We start from the raw sequence: 14852 nt of genomic DNA, 5'->3' as shown, positions 1-14852 counted from the left end.
TTGCCGCTGAGACCAGAAGGTGCCCTCATCCCCGGGAGATGACAGCATCCTCCTCCTCTGTTTCTATAGGGTCCTCAGGGGCCAAAACAGAAACTGGAGGCCAACTTCATGGGAAGCTCCCAAGGCCAACATCGCCTGCTAACGGCCCAAGAGCCCAGGCAGCTGAGGAAGTTTCTGGAGTGGGTTAGCGTTCAAAGGCACTGATGCATTTAGAAGAGTGCACGGCCTCTTGCTGAGCCCACTTGGTGTCTCCCGCTTCTTGGGATGGAAACACAGTCCAAGCTGAGACAGAGGAAGTGTGAGCTCCCAGGCCCAGCTGGAAAGCACAGGCTCCCGGGAGAGGCAGTGACAGCTGCAAGGTGCATGGTCCACTGCTCAGACCCCGGGCACGTCTGCCACCCACTCTCTGGATGGCATGGAGGCGGTGGGAACGTGGGGCTGGGGAGCACCCCGCCTCCCCCTGTCCGCGGCGGGCCCTACCCAGGAGCGCCGTGCTGTCCAGCAGCATGCCCCCTTTGTCTGCCACCTCCTCGCCATAGACGTCCCCAACCAGCAGCAGCTTGATGGCCTCCTGCTTCACCCCGTCGAAGAAGTTGGACTGGATGGTTCGAGACACGGACCGGGCTCCATCCTTCAGCTTCCCCACCTGCCGAGAGCCCAGACCGCAGGCTGTGAGGGGGGTCCCTGGGGCCCCCACCCTGCCCCCTCGGCGGGGTCCTACCTTGGCCTTCCCTTCCAGGGCCCTGCTGCCTGTGAACACCTTGCTCAGGCTGTGGCCATTCAGAGACCACATGGCTTTGAAGGACTCCACAAAGCGGTCAACGATGGGTTTTGAACTCAGCCCCAGGGTCTCGAGCTGCAGATGCAGGACCTGGGGAGGAATAAGGGATGGCTGTCACTGGCTTCTCCCACGGAGGCCCCGCAGCCACTGTCCCAGGAGGTTCCTTATTCGGCAGCCTGTGGATTACGCTGTGCCCTGGAAGACCCTGTGCCCCTCCAGAGGATGAGGAGTTCCTACAGCAGAGAGTGACTTCCCACACCTCACCCCAACTTTATCTACAGGGTCCACCCAAGCCCTCCTCTAGCCCCCTGACACCTGACCGTCCCCCACCCCGCCCCACCCAATGCCAGAGGCTGAAGAGCAAACAGTGGTGGACAGCAGGGGGCGCTGACCCTACCCCCGACGCCCTAGCCAGGAGAGGTCAACCAGGCAGCTGGGGCCATGCAGACACAGGTCTCCCTCCCCAGCTTCAAATCCAGCCTCATCCGGCCAGCCTCACACTGCCTTTGGCCAATGGTGTATCAACGATAATCATTACACACAACTGCTGTTCCCTAGGAGCCTTTGGGCCACCATGTCTGGGATGCATTTCACAAAAGGGTGTGAGAAAGCGTGCCTATGACAGAGAAAGCAGCCTCCTGGGGAACCCCTCTCTGATGTCCCAGTGTCTCTCTGTCCACCTTCCCCATAGTTAGAAAGTTGTCTTGGTGATGCCACCCTCATCTTGCTGCTAAAGGTGCTCAGCCCAGCCTGTCCAGCTGAAGTCATAGGACCTGGCACAGATGGCCGAAAAGGCCGTGGCAGGGACGCACCTCGAGCGCAATGAAGCTCTGCACAGTGTTGGTTCGGCCCAGGCAGTCAAGACAGTTCATCCGCAAAGTGCCTTTCTGAAAACTTAAGAAGAAATGTAAACGGTTATATGTTGTGTTCAAAGAAGCAGTGGCCATAGCACAGAGGCCCACATCTGACTGTCGACTCCCAAGGAAATATGTTTTTTTTTTTTTTTTTTTTTTTTTTTTTTTTTTTTTGAGACAGAGTCACACTCTGTCACCCAAGCTGGAGTGCAATGGCATGATCTTGGCTCACTGCAACCTCCACTTCCTGGGTTCAAGCGATTCTCCTGCCTCAGCCTTCCAAGTAGCTGGGACTACAGGTGCGTGTCATCACACTCGGCTAATTTTTGTATTTTTAGTAGAGACAGTGTTTCACCATATTGGCCAGGCTGGTCTTGAACTCCTGACCTTGTGATCTGCCCGCCTCGGCCTTCCAAAGTGCTGGGATTACAGGCATGAGGAAACATGTTTTAAGAGGGAATCCCTCACCTCCTCACCAATAGCCCCCCAGAAACCCCAGTGTCCATCCCAGTGGATCCCCAGCACTTCTGGAAAGGCAGGCAGACCCCAGGACACACACTCAGCAGCCTGCACAGCTGGGTGGTTTTAAGTTTAGCTGGTCCTTGTTATTTATAGCAATTATGTTCTATAAAGTTGTAGGAACACTGAATTGGACGTGAACACAGAACCATCACTCCTAGGGGAAATATACGGTTAGGTTCCTGCAAATCTCTGGTCACATTTTCATCAACTGATCAATATACAACCTTGTTTTATGTATGTTTCCATATAAAGACACCTTATTGAATACATATATTTGCTTAATTAACACTGAACCATGGCCAACAGCACTGTAGCTCATATAGGGACAAAGCTTATCTTAATGTGCATTTTCTCCATAAAGCACATCACCACCTTCTTGTGCTCAGAAGTACTAGACAGCTCTTCAGCACAATGCTTGGGGTCATTCTAAACCATGAGATCCCAGGACAAAGGGGGGCCCCTAACAGAGACCCCACAAATGTGAAAAACATGGTACTAAATCTCAAAGAGGACACTTGTTTACATACGAGGGCTGAAATACGAAGACAGAGTAGCACCTTGTTTGATCTCAGCTGGGAGCTTGTACATGTGACTCAAATTGTCACTGCTCTGCACACGTCTGTGAATGTCCAGGAAAAATGCTTTGAGTACTGATTTTGGGGTTACAAATAAGTTTTAAGGAATAGGTAAATAAGCCAATATGGAATCTGCAAAACATGAGGACCCCCTGCATGTGACCTGAGGAAACTGGACTTCGTCTTTCTCCTCTGCTCTGAACAGGTAAGTGCATACCCTGGTCTCTCCTCGAGCAATCTAAGTTTATGCCAGCCATCCCACCACGACTGTGGCCCTCACTCTCACAGGCCTGCGCCACAGTGTGGAGCTGCATGTTTTAATGCAGTCCCCTTTATTAGTTCGTTTCTTTTGCCAGAAAACCATGCCTCAACATCTCCTTGAGAAATTCAAAAGCCTGTCTCTACTGTGGGAGGGGAGAGGAGAAGCTGGAACCCAAGATTCCCGGCGTTGCCAAGCTTATGACCCAGGAAACCACAAGAGTAACTGAGTGGGGAGGGAAGGAAGCTGCCCCTCATAGGGCACACGTCCTAGACGGCGTGGCCCCTCTGCCGCCTCACCCAGCAGAAGGCGCGGCGCACAGCGAGCCTCACCGTGGACTGACGCTTCCCCCCCAGCAGAAGACGCGGCACAGTGCGCAGCAAGCCTCACCGTGGACTGACGTTCTCCCCCTTTGTGAACACATCGAAGTCTTCCCAGTGCAGCTTTAACTGTGGCCTCAAGAGGGTCTCCAATTTCTCTAGCTTCCCGCCTTTGGCAAACTGATGGAAGTCAAAATTGATCATAGGCGTGTCACCCGCGTGGCAAGAAGCCCAGAGCAGCTTCTGAAAAGAGGAGGGGAGGGCGGTGAGGGGAGCAGAGGGAAGGGAGGACGAGGAGGGCAAGCTCTTTGTATAGCTTGACCCATGTGGCTAACCAAGGTGACTGGCCGCAGGACGTGCTTTAGCTGGAAGCTCACAGTGGACCAGGAAGTTGACCCCGAAAGGGAAGCACAGGACAAAGGCCCTGGGAGGGGGGGACAAAACCCACAAAGAGCATCTTGCCTGCGAAAGGACAGAAGGTCCCCCTTGGGCAAAAGAAGCCAGAGCAGGTGTGGCTCGCTGGAGAGATCATACTCCCACAGGGCTCTCCGGAGGGCACAGGTGAGGAAGGACCGCTCTGTTCTTCAGGTGGCCCAGGTGCCCCAGGCCCTTGGAGAGAGCAGGGCTGCGGCAGGCTGCAGAGCTCATAATCCAGCTCCCCATTGCCCTGGTAACCAGCCCCATCCTGCCGCGCACCAGCCTCTGGTGGCTGTGCTCTGAAGAGACCAAGTCTCCAGTTGAAGTGGCCCAGGTGGGTCCCACATCCCAGTGCTACTTCAGGATGGTCAGGTAGCCAGAGTGAAGGTGGGGACAGATGGGAAGCAGGGCAAGGGGCTGCTGATGGCACCACGATGCCCTTAAGAGCCCTCCCTTCCATATGAGGCTTCCCTGGCCTGGCAGCTCCCTGGCTTTCTCCCCAGACAGCCCCGTGATAAAGGACAAACTGTCCGCCTACCCAGGCCACCCGGCTTCCAGGCCTCTCACACCCTGCACCCATGCCCTTGCAGCTTCAAGTCAGGCCAGTCCAGCCTCTGCCCAGCCAGAGGTCCTAGTGACTTAGAAGGACTAGAAGGACTTGGGGGTCATCTGATCTGACTCAATGTGACTGCCTGTGTTAGGCCTGAGTGTAAATCAATGCAATGCTGCCATCATCAAGCAAGTCTTGCTGTGAGCAAGAAGCTGGAGGAGCCCAACAGTGCCTGGTGGCTCAGTGCCATGCATTCCAGAGCCAGTGCTTCATCCAGCAGGACTGATGGCCACTGGGCTCTGGGCAGGCTGCCGGGCCACCAACCTTGGTCTGGGTCGAGCTGATGTGGCTGAGGGCCACCCCAGGCAGGGCCATGATCCAGGTCTCCAGCTAGAGTGCCCCTCGCTACCCGGACAGAAGCCCACCCTTCCCCGCATGAGGTGGCTGCCATCTCCCGCCCTCACCAGTGCCGGGCACTTCAACCACTGATGGGAGGGGCCACAACTCAAGGCATAGGGGAAAAAGACTTGGGGTTCTTATTATTATTCTTTTTTAGCTTTTTTTTTCCTTCTTCCTTCAAACTAGAGCCAGCATCACTGCCAAGATGGGTGGGAAGGGAGACACTTCTGGAGTTCGTTGCTAATAGCAACAAACCAAACAGGAAAAGCAGGTCTGGCCAAATAAAATTGGCAACCAGGAAGTGCCTGCTCTGAGCACGAGCATGTGGCGTTTCTAAGCAGAGGGAAAGGCTCAGAGATCACCCTTACCCCCAGTGAGGCGACTTCGAGCTCTCTCTGTAACGGGTATCTTTGAGCTTTAAACAACGAGAGAGTTTTCCTCTATTAGGCAGGGGACATGGAGGCTGGTAAAGGAACCAGGAGCCCCCATGGCTCATTCTGGAAAGTCTTGCACCTGGGGAGCAGGGGTCGGGGGCTGGAGGCCTGGGACCCATGCACAGGGATAGACCCTGGCCAGGTGGGTGGAGTCTCTTGTTCCCATGGCTCTGTGACCCTGCCCAGGATCTCTGTCCAGGATCGCCAGGAAAAGGCCCCAGGGAAGGCTGAAGGAGCCCACAGGAGGCCAGCAGGAGCAGGTCTGGGAGCTGCCGTGGGAGCCCGAGGAAGAGGGGGGAATTTGAAGGCCAGCCGGCAAGCAGGGGAAAGCCACAAAAGCTCCTGCTCCTGAGCCCTGAGGCCGGGTGCCCTGTGGGGCTGGGGGAATTCACCCAGGACCAGCCAGGGCAGAAGGCGAGGCCCGCCTGCTCCTGGGCTGGACTGAGAGGGACTCCTTGAGAGGTCAGAAGCCCTCGAAGCCCCATGGGGAGGGTAAGGGACACATGGCTGGGGACAGGAGATGCTCTGTTTTGACTTTCAGCAAATTCTCCCAACCATCAGCTCATAGAAATTACACTCACTAGGCCGGGCTTGGTGGCTCACGCCTGTAATCCCAGCACTTTGGGAGACCGAGGTGGGCGGATCACCTGAGGTCAGGAGTTCTTGACCAGCCTGACCAACATGGTGAAACCCCGTCTCTACTAAAAATACAAAAATTAGCCAGGCGTGGTGGCGAGCGCCTGTAATCCCAGCTACTTGGGAGGCTGAGGCAGGAGAATCGCTTGTACCTGGGAGGCAGAGGTTGCAGTGAGCTGAGATTGCACCACTGCACTCCAGCCTGGGCAACAAGAGCCAAACTCTGTCTTAAAAAAAAAAAAAAAAAAAAGAAATTATACTCACTGTATCAGGGCCCGAGTCACCGAGCACTGCCACGCTCACTGGTCGGAATGCTGAGGAAGCCTCAGGAAACGAAGAAGGGCTGGGCTGTCAGCTCCAGTCCCTGCAGGAGCCACCTCCAGGCTCAACGCTGCACCATGGCCACCCGCCGCCCAGCCCAGCCGTGGAGAGGGCAGCCGGGCCTCACCTTGAAGGCTCTGTTGAGCACCTCCTCTCCGCCTCTGCTTCCCAGAAGGTTCACGACCACCTGCTGCCCGTACTGCTCCTTCAGAAGAACCATGTGCCTGCAAAGGCAGCGGGGTGGGCGTGATGCTGGGCACAGGCACAGGCGCAGACTCTGCCCTGTTCTGCCCCTCAAGGGAAGACGGGGCAGAAGGAGTCATGCTTTCTTAGTGCCAGAGCCCAGGGCCACCCGTCCCCCATGACCCAAAGCGTGGAAAATGAGCCTGGGCGGAGAGAACCTGTGCCTCCCAGCTGCCATTACTACTAGCTAGTGTAGACTTCTACATGAGTTTGGAATCAAAGGGTATGCTGCACTTTCTATAAAGCACCTCCCATTAAATCTGGAACACCTAACTTGACCTTTCATCAGCAGAATTTTGTTTTTGAGACAGGATCTCAGTCTGTTGTCCAGGGCTAGAGTGCAGTGGCACGATCATAGCTCACTGCTGCCTCAAACTCCTGGGCTCAAGCAATCCTCCCACCTCAGCCTCTCAAGTAGTAGGGACTACAGGTGCATGCCACCACATCTGGCTAATTTTTACTTATTTATTTTTCATAGAGACAGGGTCTTGCTATGTTGTCCAGGCTGGTCTCAAACTCCTGGCTTCAAGCAATCTTCCCACCTCAGCCTCCCAAAGTGTTGGGATTACAGGCATGAGCCACCACGCCTGGCCTACAGTCTTACACATGCAATGTGCACATGTGTGAAATTAATCTCTTATTTTGCTTGGTACCCATCCTTCTCAAAACTAGAACAACTGGCAGGAGAGCTCTCAACTCAGCATCCTGTTTTCGATCTAAGTGCTGTATTTCATTATGCTAAACCACAACAAGGAGATATAACAAAACTTGCAGGCTTTGGAAAACATTCCTTGTATTGGAAGCCACTTTCTAAATACATATGTTGAAATATTAGGGAGAGATTCCAATATTTATTCTTGATCACCAGCTTTTTTAAAGTAACCTTACATTTCAAATTTAAACATGTTGAAATGTAGTGCCTTAAACAAAACATAGGGAAATGATACGATGCAAAAAGCAGATGTCAAATTATCATTTAATGGTGCAATCTTTATGCCTAAATATAGAAAAAACACCGGAAAAAAAAACACGTGATGTCAAAAGTGGTGGAATTTTATATGATTTAAGTTCTTTTCTTCTTTAAACATCTTTCTCTTCCCCAAATTTCTATAATGACACGTTTATGAGCGGAATTTTTTAAAGAGCTAATAATGATCATGAATAAAATCATTTTTTTTTCTTATGCAGCAAGAGAAAACATTCTCTTACTAACTTTAAGGGACAGTAGTAGAAAGAATATGGATTTTGAGGTGGGTAGTTTGAAGTTAGGCTCGCCTGCTGACTCCCTGGCCTAAGTTAAAGGTGAGCACCCTCCCCGAAGGTGCATCCCAGGCTTGGCTCTGACACGTGCAGGCTCTGCCCCTGGTGAGGGAGCCCACCGTGGCCACACATCCAAGCCACATCCCACAATGTGGCTCATCAGAAACAAGGCCCATTTCTGATCTCTGCCTGTCTCATTACTGCCCCTTCTTCTCAACTGGTTCCAAAGCCCAGGGCCAGAAGGAAACTGTTATTAGTCATTATTACTCACTATTCCTCATCATTACTCTATGGTGTCACCAACCCCAAACTCCCCTGATCAAATGATTCATCCCTCTTGAGCTGGCTCCTTCATCTATAAAGCAGGGCTACTTCCCCTCCTGCGGAGAATGGCGAGGAGGACTAAAAAGACAAGTGAAAGTGACAAGGACAGTGCTTGGTGTGTAGGAGGTGGTTCCTCTTTCCTTCCCTTTATTGTAAAATGCCCGTTATTGGTGAGCTGAGAGGCCCTGCTGACCCAGGGCGTAAGGGGGCGCTGGCACCCAGGGTGTAAGGGGGCGCTGGCACCAGCAGCAAGGTTGGCGGCGTACAGGCTTCTTCCTGGGTCACCCTGAGCATTGAGGCCTTTTTTTCACTTCCCCTGCCTACAGGTTACTGTCATAGGAAGGTACTTAGAAAACAGGAGTTTTTCGGGACACTGAGGAATCAGATTTCTATTTGGAAGCATCCTTCTCATCTTCAGGGAGTGACCAAGAGTTCGGCACACCCTGATGTGCACAGCAGCTGCCCGCAGAGTGGAGCGGGGAAGGAGAAGGGGTTCGCTGTCCTGTGAGGTGAGACTGAGGCACCGCCCCATGAAAGGTTAACCCTTCCATCGAGACTCATCACCACACAGAGATGACAAGACCCTGCTCAAGCAGCTGCAGCCAAAGGCCTGCTGCAAACAGCCCTCCTCAGATATGGAGCACACAGAGCAAAGTGACAAGAGACCACCTCAGCTAACAAGGGCACCCATGCAGCTCAGGCAAAGGAAAACAAGCATCCTCTGGGGAGAAAAACTATCTGTGTGAAGGTTTTGCAGGGGAAAGAAAGGATTTACTCTCGACCAAATCCATCAGAGAACCGCACGACTCTTGAGGGCACAGTGATGTCCCAGAGAAGAGAATTGGGAAGCACCCAGGACAACGCACACGCCAGTCCGGGGACATCATCGGGGACCTGGGCAGCCTGCTCCAGGGGGACCCTCCAGGTGCCCCACTGCGGCCACTAGGCAGACACGTCACCTTATTTCCAAACGTTATCTCGAATGAGGGGGACACAGCAATGAACATGAAAGCAGCAGCACCTGCAAGGGAACGGGAGGGCTCCTGCCTCCAGCCCAGTGTCGTGGGTAAGAAGCATTACAGAAGAGACTTCCTGGACACAGTAGCTGCCTGTAGAAAGACTCACCCTTTCAGCAGCTTGTCCTGTGATTTGCAGAAGAGATCTAAGTGTACCCCTAGATTCAGGAATGCTTTCCAAGGGGCAAGGCAGCCTCTGGGGTGCTTGTGAGAAGAGAGAGGTCTCATTCTCTGGTACGTGCATCTCACACACCACGCATTACCAGGATTCTGACAAATCTGCAGTCTGTGCAAACGTGCTTCAACTAGATGTATGTATTTTTTAAGAAAGCGCCTAAACATAGGAGGGTTTTTGATTTGAACCCAGCATGACCCTTCCCTCTTGTTTTGGGTCAGCTTCGGGTAGAATATTTTTGTTTTTTGTTTGTTTTGTTTTGAGATGGAGTCTCGCTCTGTCACTCAGGCGACCCCCTGAGCCACCGAGCTCAGCCAGGTAGAATTTCATTTTCAGTTTCATGTTCACTATTTCCTAAGATAATTTAGTATAAATGAATGTCAACTGAAAGAACTCCGCATGTAGAATGCTTAGGACATACTAATAATGTTCTGGAAAAGGCAATGGTCTTGTCTATACTTGATTAAATATCTCTCTACAGAAAAAGCCCAATACATGTCACAAGCTAATCAGGGGGTCACATCTGGGCTCATGTGACCAGTGTTATGTTTAACAAGAGTATGAAAGCAAACTTACAGTCTCAATAAAGCTTCAGGTAGAATGACTCCCACACTTAAAACATTACTTTCAAGAATTTTTACTATGTTCACTAAGACAATTTTAAAATATTGAGTATTTAGATTAAATAAACAAATCTTTTAAGAAGCTATTATTTCAAATACATATTACAGATAGCTCAGCTTTTCTCAAGCATGCTGCAAAACAGTAAATGTATTAAGATCCAACTTGTGTAATATATATATATATATATATATATATATATATATATATAGTGCCAAAATTGTTTTCTAGAATGACATGTAAAAAACTACTAATAGTAAAATCTTAGGGTACTTTTATTTTTCACTTTATACTTTTCTATACTTATTTATTCTATATTATTTTAAAACAAAAAACAAACAGCTTCAAATATCCTATAATTTAGATTATCCCTTATTAACCAGGGCATAGAGATGAAGCCTCATTGCAAGAAACTGGTAAGATAAAATAATTATAAAGTGCTACCTGAACATTCATTAATTTACCTTCAGGAAACCTGAGAACAAGTAAAAATCCCATTTTGTCATCTCCCTTCTTGCATAAAGGACCAAAGGGAAAGCAGCTTTACATTCAGGGTTCAGGGTCCTCCCTTTCCTGTTGCACCCTCTCCTTTGCGTCTGATGGGAGGACGACGTCTAAGGATGACAATGACAGGCTTGGATAGTGTCAGACAATCCCTACCTGTCGAAAGCAGGGGCGTTGGCTTCCAGGCCTCTGTGGAGTCTCAGATGATGGGAGCCAACCTAAAGCAAAGAGAAGTAACAATAGTGATTCTTCCTGCTCTGCAAACCAAGGAGGCCCTGGTTTTTCCCATTCTCCTTCTTACTGCCAGCCAGGCTGCATGCTCTGGATTCAGCTAACAGGGCTCCAAACTCAGGCCTAGGTGCCTCGAGTCTGGCTTTGCTGCTGCCCAGTCCTAACTGCAACATGACCATGTCCGCTGCAATTCTTCCACAGAAAGCAGATCCAGGGTAAGATTATGAGGCAGATGTCAGATCCTAAGCTCTTTGATAGCACAGAGGTCAGTGAAGCCAACTGTGGAGACAGAAACTGCTTCTCAGCCTCCTTTATGTCTTCAGGGACACCAATTTCCCCCTAAAATCTGAGTCATCCTAATGATCAAATTTGCCTTATTGTTTATTAATAGAACTATTTAATACTCAACTTAGTTTTAAAAAGCATTTAAAATACATATTGTCACTGGAGCCAGCTTAAAGGGACTTTTACTGGCCAAATCTGGGACAATCTGATCATCAAACTATATGAGGACAGTAATGGATTTTAACCTGATGAATAAAAGAGAAATTCGTGAATCTATACTGATAACTAGATGGGTGAATAGATAGATGGATGGATGAATAGCTGAGTGGATGGATGGATGGGTGGGTGGATGAATAGCTGAGTGGATGGATGGACGGATGGATGGATAGCTGAATGGATGGATAGATGGGTGGATGGATAGATGGGTGGATGGGTAGGTGGGTGGGTGAGTGGATGGATAGATGGATAGATGAATGAATGGGTGGATGGCTGAATGGATGGATAATGGGTGGATGGGTGGATGGGTGAACGGGGGGATGGATGGATGGATGAATAGATGGGTGACTGAATGGATAGATGGATGGGTGAATGGGGATGGGGGGATGGATGGATGGATCAGTGGTTGGATAAAAAGGTGGATAAGAGGATGGGTGGGTAGATGGATGGATGGATGAGTGGATGCATCAGTAGATGGATAGGTGGGTGGATGGACAGACAGGTGAATGTGAGGATGGATGGATGGGTGGGTGAATGGGTAGATGAAAGATGGATGGATAGGTAAGTGGGTGAGTGGGTGGGTGGATGGCTGGGTGGATTGATGGCTGGATTGCCGGATGGCTGGATGGCTGGATGGGTGGATGACTGGATGGATGGATGGATGACTGGCTGGATAGAGGGATGGGTGGATGGTGGGTAGACAAGTAGGTGGATAGGTGGATGGGTGGATAGATAGGTGGATGATGGGTAGATGAGTAGATGCGTGGGTGGATGGGTGGATGAATGGATGGGTTAATGGGTGACACACGGGTGAATCAGTGTGCAGGTGGGTGGGTGTGTAGGTGGGTGAATGGGGAAAAAGATAGGGCTCTATAGTAGCATACCAAGTGATAAATTTGGAGGAAATCATTTAAAAATCATCATTTTACAACTGTCATAGTAAATAATTGTTCAGCAAAAGTTATCTGTTGATGATAAATCTTAAGGGAAAGTTTAGTAAGAGGCAGGATACCAGCATGGTCTCAAAGTGTCTCCCATAGATTGTTGACTAGCTGAAAGGGAAAACATATTTTAACCATAAGTGGAGAAACTGAATAGCACCTTGACTGGGTGACCAAAATTAACATCACTAATGAGGGGCAGATGGACACTGTGTGCCTCCAGATCTGGTACCCTGAGAAGGATACAGCATCATGTAGGTAGCATTCTGGCCAGGGAGCCATACACTGAATGTGATTATAATGAAACACTAGGAAAACCTAAAGGTAGGGACCCTCAACTTAATGGAAAAGAAGGCTTGCATTCTCCAAAAACATCAATGTTTTGAAAGACAGAAAGCCGAGGAACAGATGCAGATTAAAGACTAGAGACATGACCACAAAATGCAGTATGTGATGCATGACCACAAAATGCAGTATGTGATGCATGACCACAAAATGCAGTATGTGATGCTGGACTCAAGGGGGGAAAAGGTGCTTCAAAGGACATCATTGAGACAAGTGATCAATTCGGAATATTGGCTGCAGATGAGATTGAAGTACTTTGTCAATGTTGAATTTCCCAAATGTGTACCTATACTCTGGTGATGTAGGAGAGTATATTTTGCACTTAAGAGACACTGACATGGTTTGGATGTGTGTCCCTTCCAAATCTCACGTTAAAACGTGACCTCTAATGTTGGAGGTGGGGCCTGGTGGGAGGTGTTTGGATCACATGGGCAGATCCCTCATGAATAGCTTGGTGACAACTCCATGGTAATGAATGAGTTCTTGCTAGTTCACAGGAGAGCTGGTTGTTTAAAGGAACCTGCAACCTCTCTCTCCTTCCTCCCTCCCTCATCATATGACACACTGGTTCCCCTTCCTCTTCCATCATGACTGTAAGCTTCCTGAGGCCCTCCCCAGAAGTAGATGCTGGCACCTTGCTTCCTGTTTAGCCTGCATTACCAAGAGCCAAATAAACCTCTTTCCTTTATAAATTACCCAGCCTCAGGTATTCCTTTACAGCAAGGCAAATGGACTAACACCGGCGTGATATATGCAACCTACTCTCAAATCGTTCAAAAAATAATAACGCATGTGGCAAAAGGTTAAAATTTAGTGAATCTGGATGAAGGACATATGGGAGCTCCCTCTTGTTCTTAAATTTTTTCTGTAGGTCTGAAATTATTTCAAGAATAAGTTGTTAAAAATGCACTCTTTAGTTTTGCTTCTGTTTGAGTGTTATAAAAGTAGTGTCATCAGATTTATCTATGTTATGAGATGCAGCTATTATCATGCTTCATGTATCATTGTATAACTCAACACTACAGGTGATACAACTGCCCCATCTCAGACTCAAGAAAAGCACCCATCTAGAGAACTAGTTTCTCAGCAATAGATTCAGAGATTCCTCGGAGGTTTCCTTTTCTTTTATTCTTCTTCTTCTTCTTTTTTTTTTTTTTTGAGACAGGGTCTTTCTCTGTTGCCCAGGCTGGAGTGCAGTGGTGCAATCACGGCTCACTGCAGCCTCAACCTCCCAGGTTCAAATGATCCTCCCACCTCAGCCTTCCAAGTTGCTGGGACTACAAGTGCACACCATGACACCCGGCTATTTTTTTTTTTTTTTTTGTATTTTTTGTAGAGATGGGGTTTCGCCATGTTGTCCACATTGGTCTTGAACTCCCGGGCTCAAGTGATCCACCCACCTCGGCCTCTCAAAGTACTGAGATTACAGGCTTGAGGCATTGTGCCCGGCCAGGTTTTTTTTACATAAACAGTTCAACAAAGTCCCAAATCCCTTTTGGTCCTGAGACACTTTGGTCACAAGTGAAGTGAGTGAAAATGAGGCATCTTGGCTGTTGGCTAATGGAGCTCCTAAGAAAGGCTCACCCCAAACCTGTGGCTTTTTTTTTTTTTTTTTTTTTTTTTTTTTGCTGCCTGTGTTGCCTCTGTCCTTTATCCCCATGGCCATCAATACCTGGCTGAGGAAATCTCAGAGAATTTGAAAACTTTCATGGCCGCACTACCGAGAGGCCTGCTCCATCCTGCACCCTGCGGGAAGTCGGTGAATCTGTGTAGCCCTCAGCCACCCTCTGAGAGGTCACCAAGGGCTAAAACCCAAGAGAGGGGCTACCTGCTCTGTGTCATCTGTCAGTCATCACAAGAAATCTCCCCTGGCTTCAGGGATGAGCGGCAGCTGTTTATAGGATCATTCCCACGGGAGCACAGTAAGGAGAGAATACAAGCTTGGCAGGCCAGGGCTGACGAGCCTGGCTCTCCATCATGACAAGTTCTATTACTGGACATGTCTAACTGTCTCTCCCTGAGTCATAACCCAAAGCCTCTTCTTTTAATTAGGTAGAAACTGTCGCACAGATGACTGGACCTAGCAGGGTCCAATCCCCAGGCTCTATAGCTCCCCTGTTAACATATAAACTGCATTATCAGTCAGCAGTCCATTCCTCAGTTACTGAGCGCCCTCTGAGTCAACATGCCATTGGGTATCGTGGAAAGGAAGGAAAGGGATGGGAGACGCTGAATCCCCTGCCCTGGGTGATGACACCTAACTAGGACCCCCATGGAAAGACCCAGAAGCACTTCGAAGTTTCTAACAAGTCTGCACAAGTGCAAATTAATTTGACAGAAACTATGCCCTTGGGTCCAGGGAGCAGGCAGCAAAGCAGGGTGAAATGAGGCACCTGCCTTTGATGGGGTCCCCTCAACCACATCAGTGAGGACTCAGGGAATGTGGCAAGCAGACGGCACGCCCTGGGATCAGCTGCCCACAGCAGAAAGCACAGCCCGGACAGAGGCTGCAGCACATCTTTTCTGAGGCCTCAGGCTTGTCTTTCATCCCGGGCTTAGACAACCATTCTGTGTGGACAGGGCTGGGCCCAACTGTCACAGGCAAGGTCAATATCCCCTGCAG

General features: G+C 49.7%; 1 protein-coding gene across 8 annotated transcripts in view; it reads right to left on the bottom strand.

Moving 5' to 3' along the window:
- SYNJ2 (synaptojanin 2) overlaps positions 1-14852 on the bottom strand; it is a 117192-nt gene that overhangs the window by 33952 nt on the left and 68388 nt on the right. For 7 of the 8 annotated variants that reach the window (XM_055268221.2, XM_063632653.1, XM_055268237.2 and 4 more), the window contains 6 exons: positions 10368-10429; positions 6196-6292; positions 3382-3554; positions 1594-1675; positions 722-871; positions 481-646 (listed from right to left, as the gene is read on the bottom strand). In XM_055268221.2, coding sequence (XP_055124196.2) covers positions 481-646; positions 722-871; positions 1594-1675; positions 3382-3554; positions 6196-6292; positions 10368-10429 — 730 coding nt within the window. The remainder of the gene's footprint in view (positions 1-480; positions 647-721; positions 872-1593; positions 1676-3381; positions 3555-6195; positions 6293-10367; positions 10430-14852) is intronic. The other variant, XM_063632660.1, reaches the window with a different exon arrangement.

Source organism: Symphalangus syndactylus, chromosome 2, assembly GCF_028878055.3.
Source record: "Symphalangus syndactylus isolate Jambi chromosome 2, NHGRI_mSymSyn1-v2.1_pri, whole genome shotgun sequence".
Classification (NCBI taxonomy): Eukaryota; Metazoa; Chordata; class Mammalia; order Primates; family Hylobatidae; genus Symphalangus; species Symphalangus syndactylus.
The sequence above is the reverse complement of the archived record's forward strand: the minus strand, read 5'-3'. Positions and strand labels throughout refer to the sequence as shown.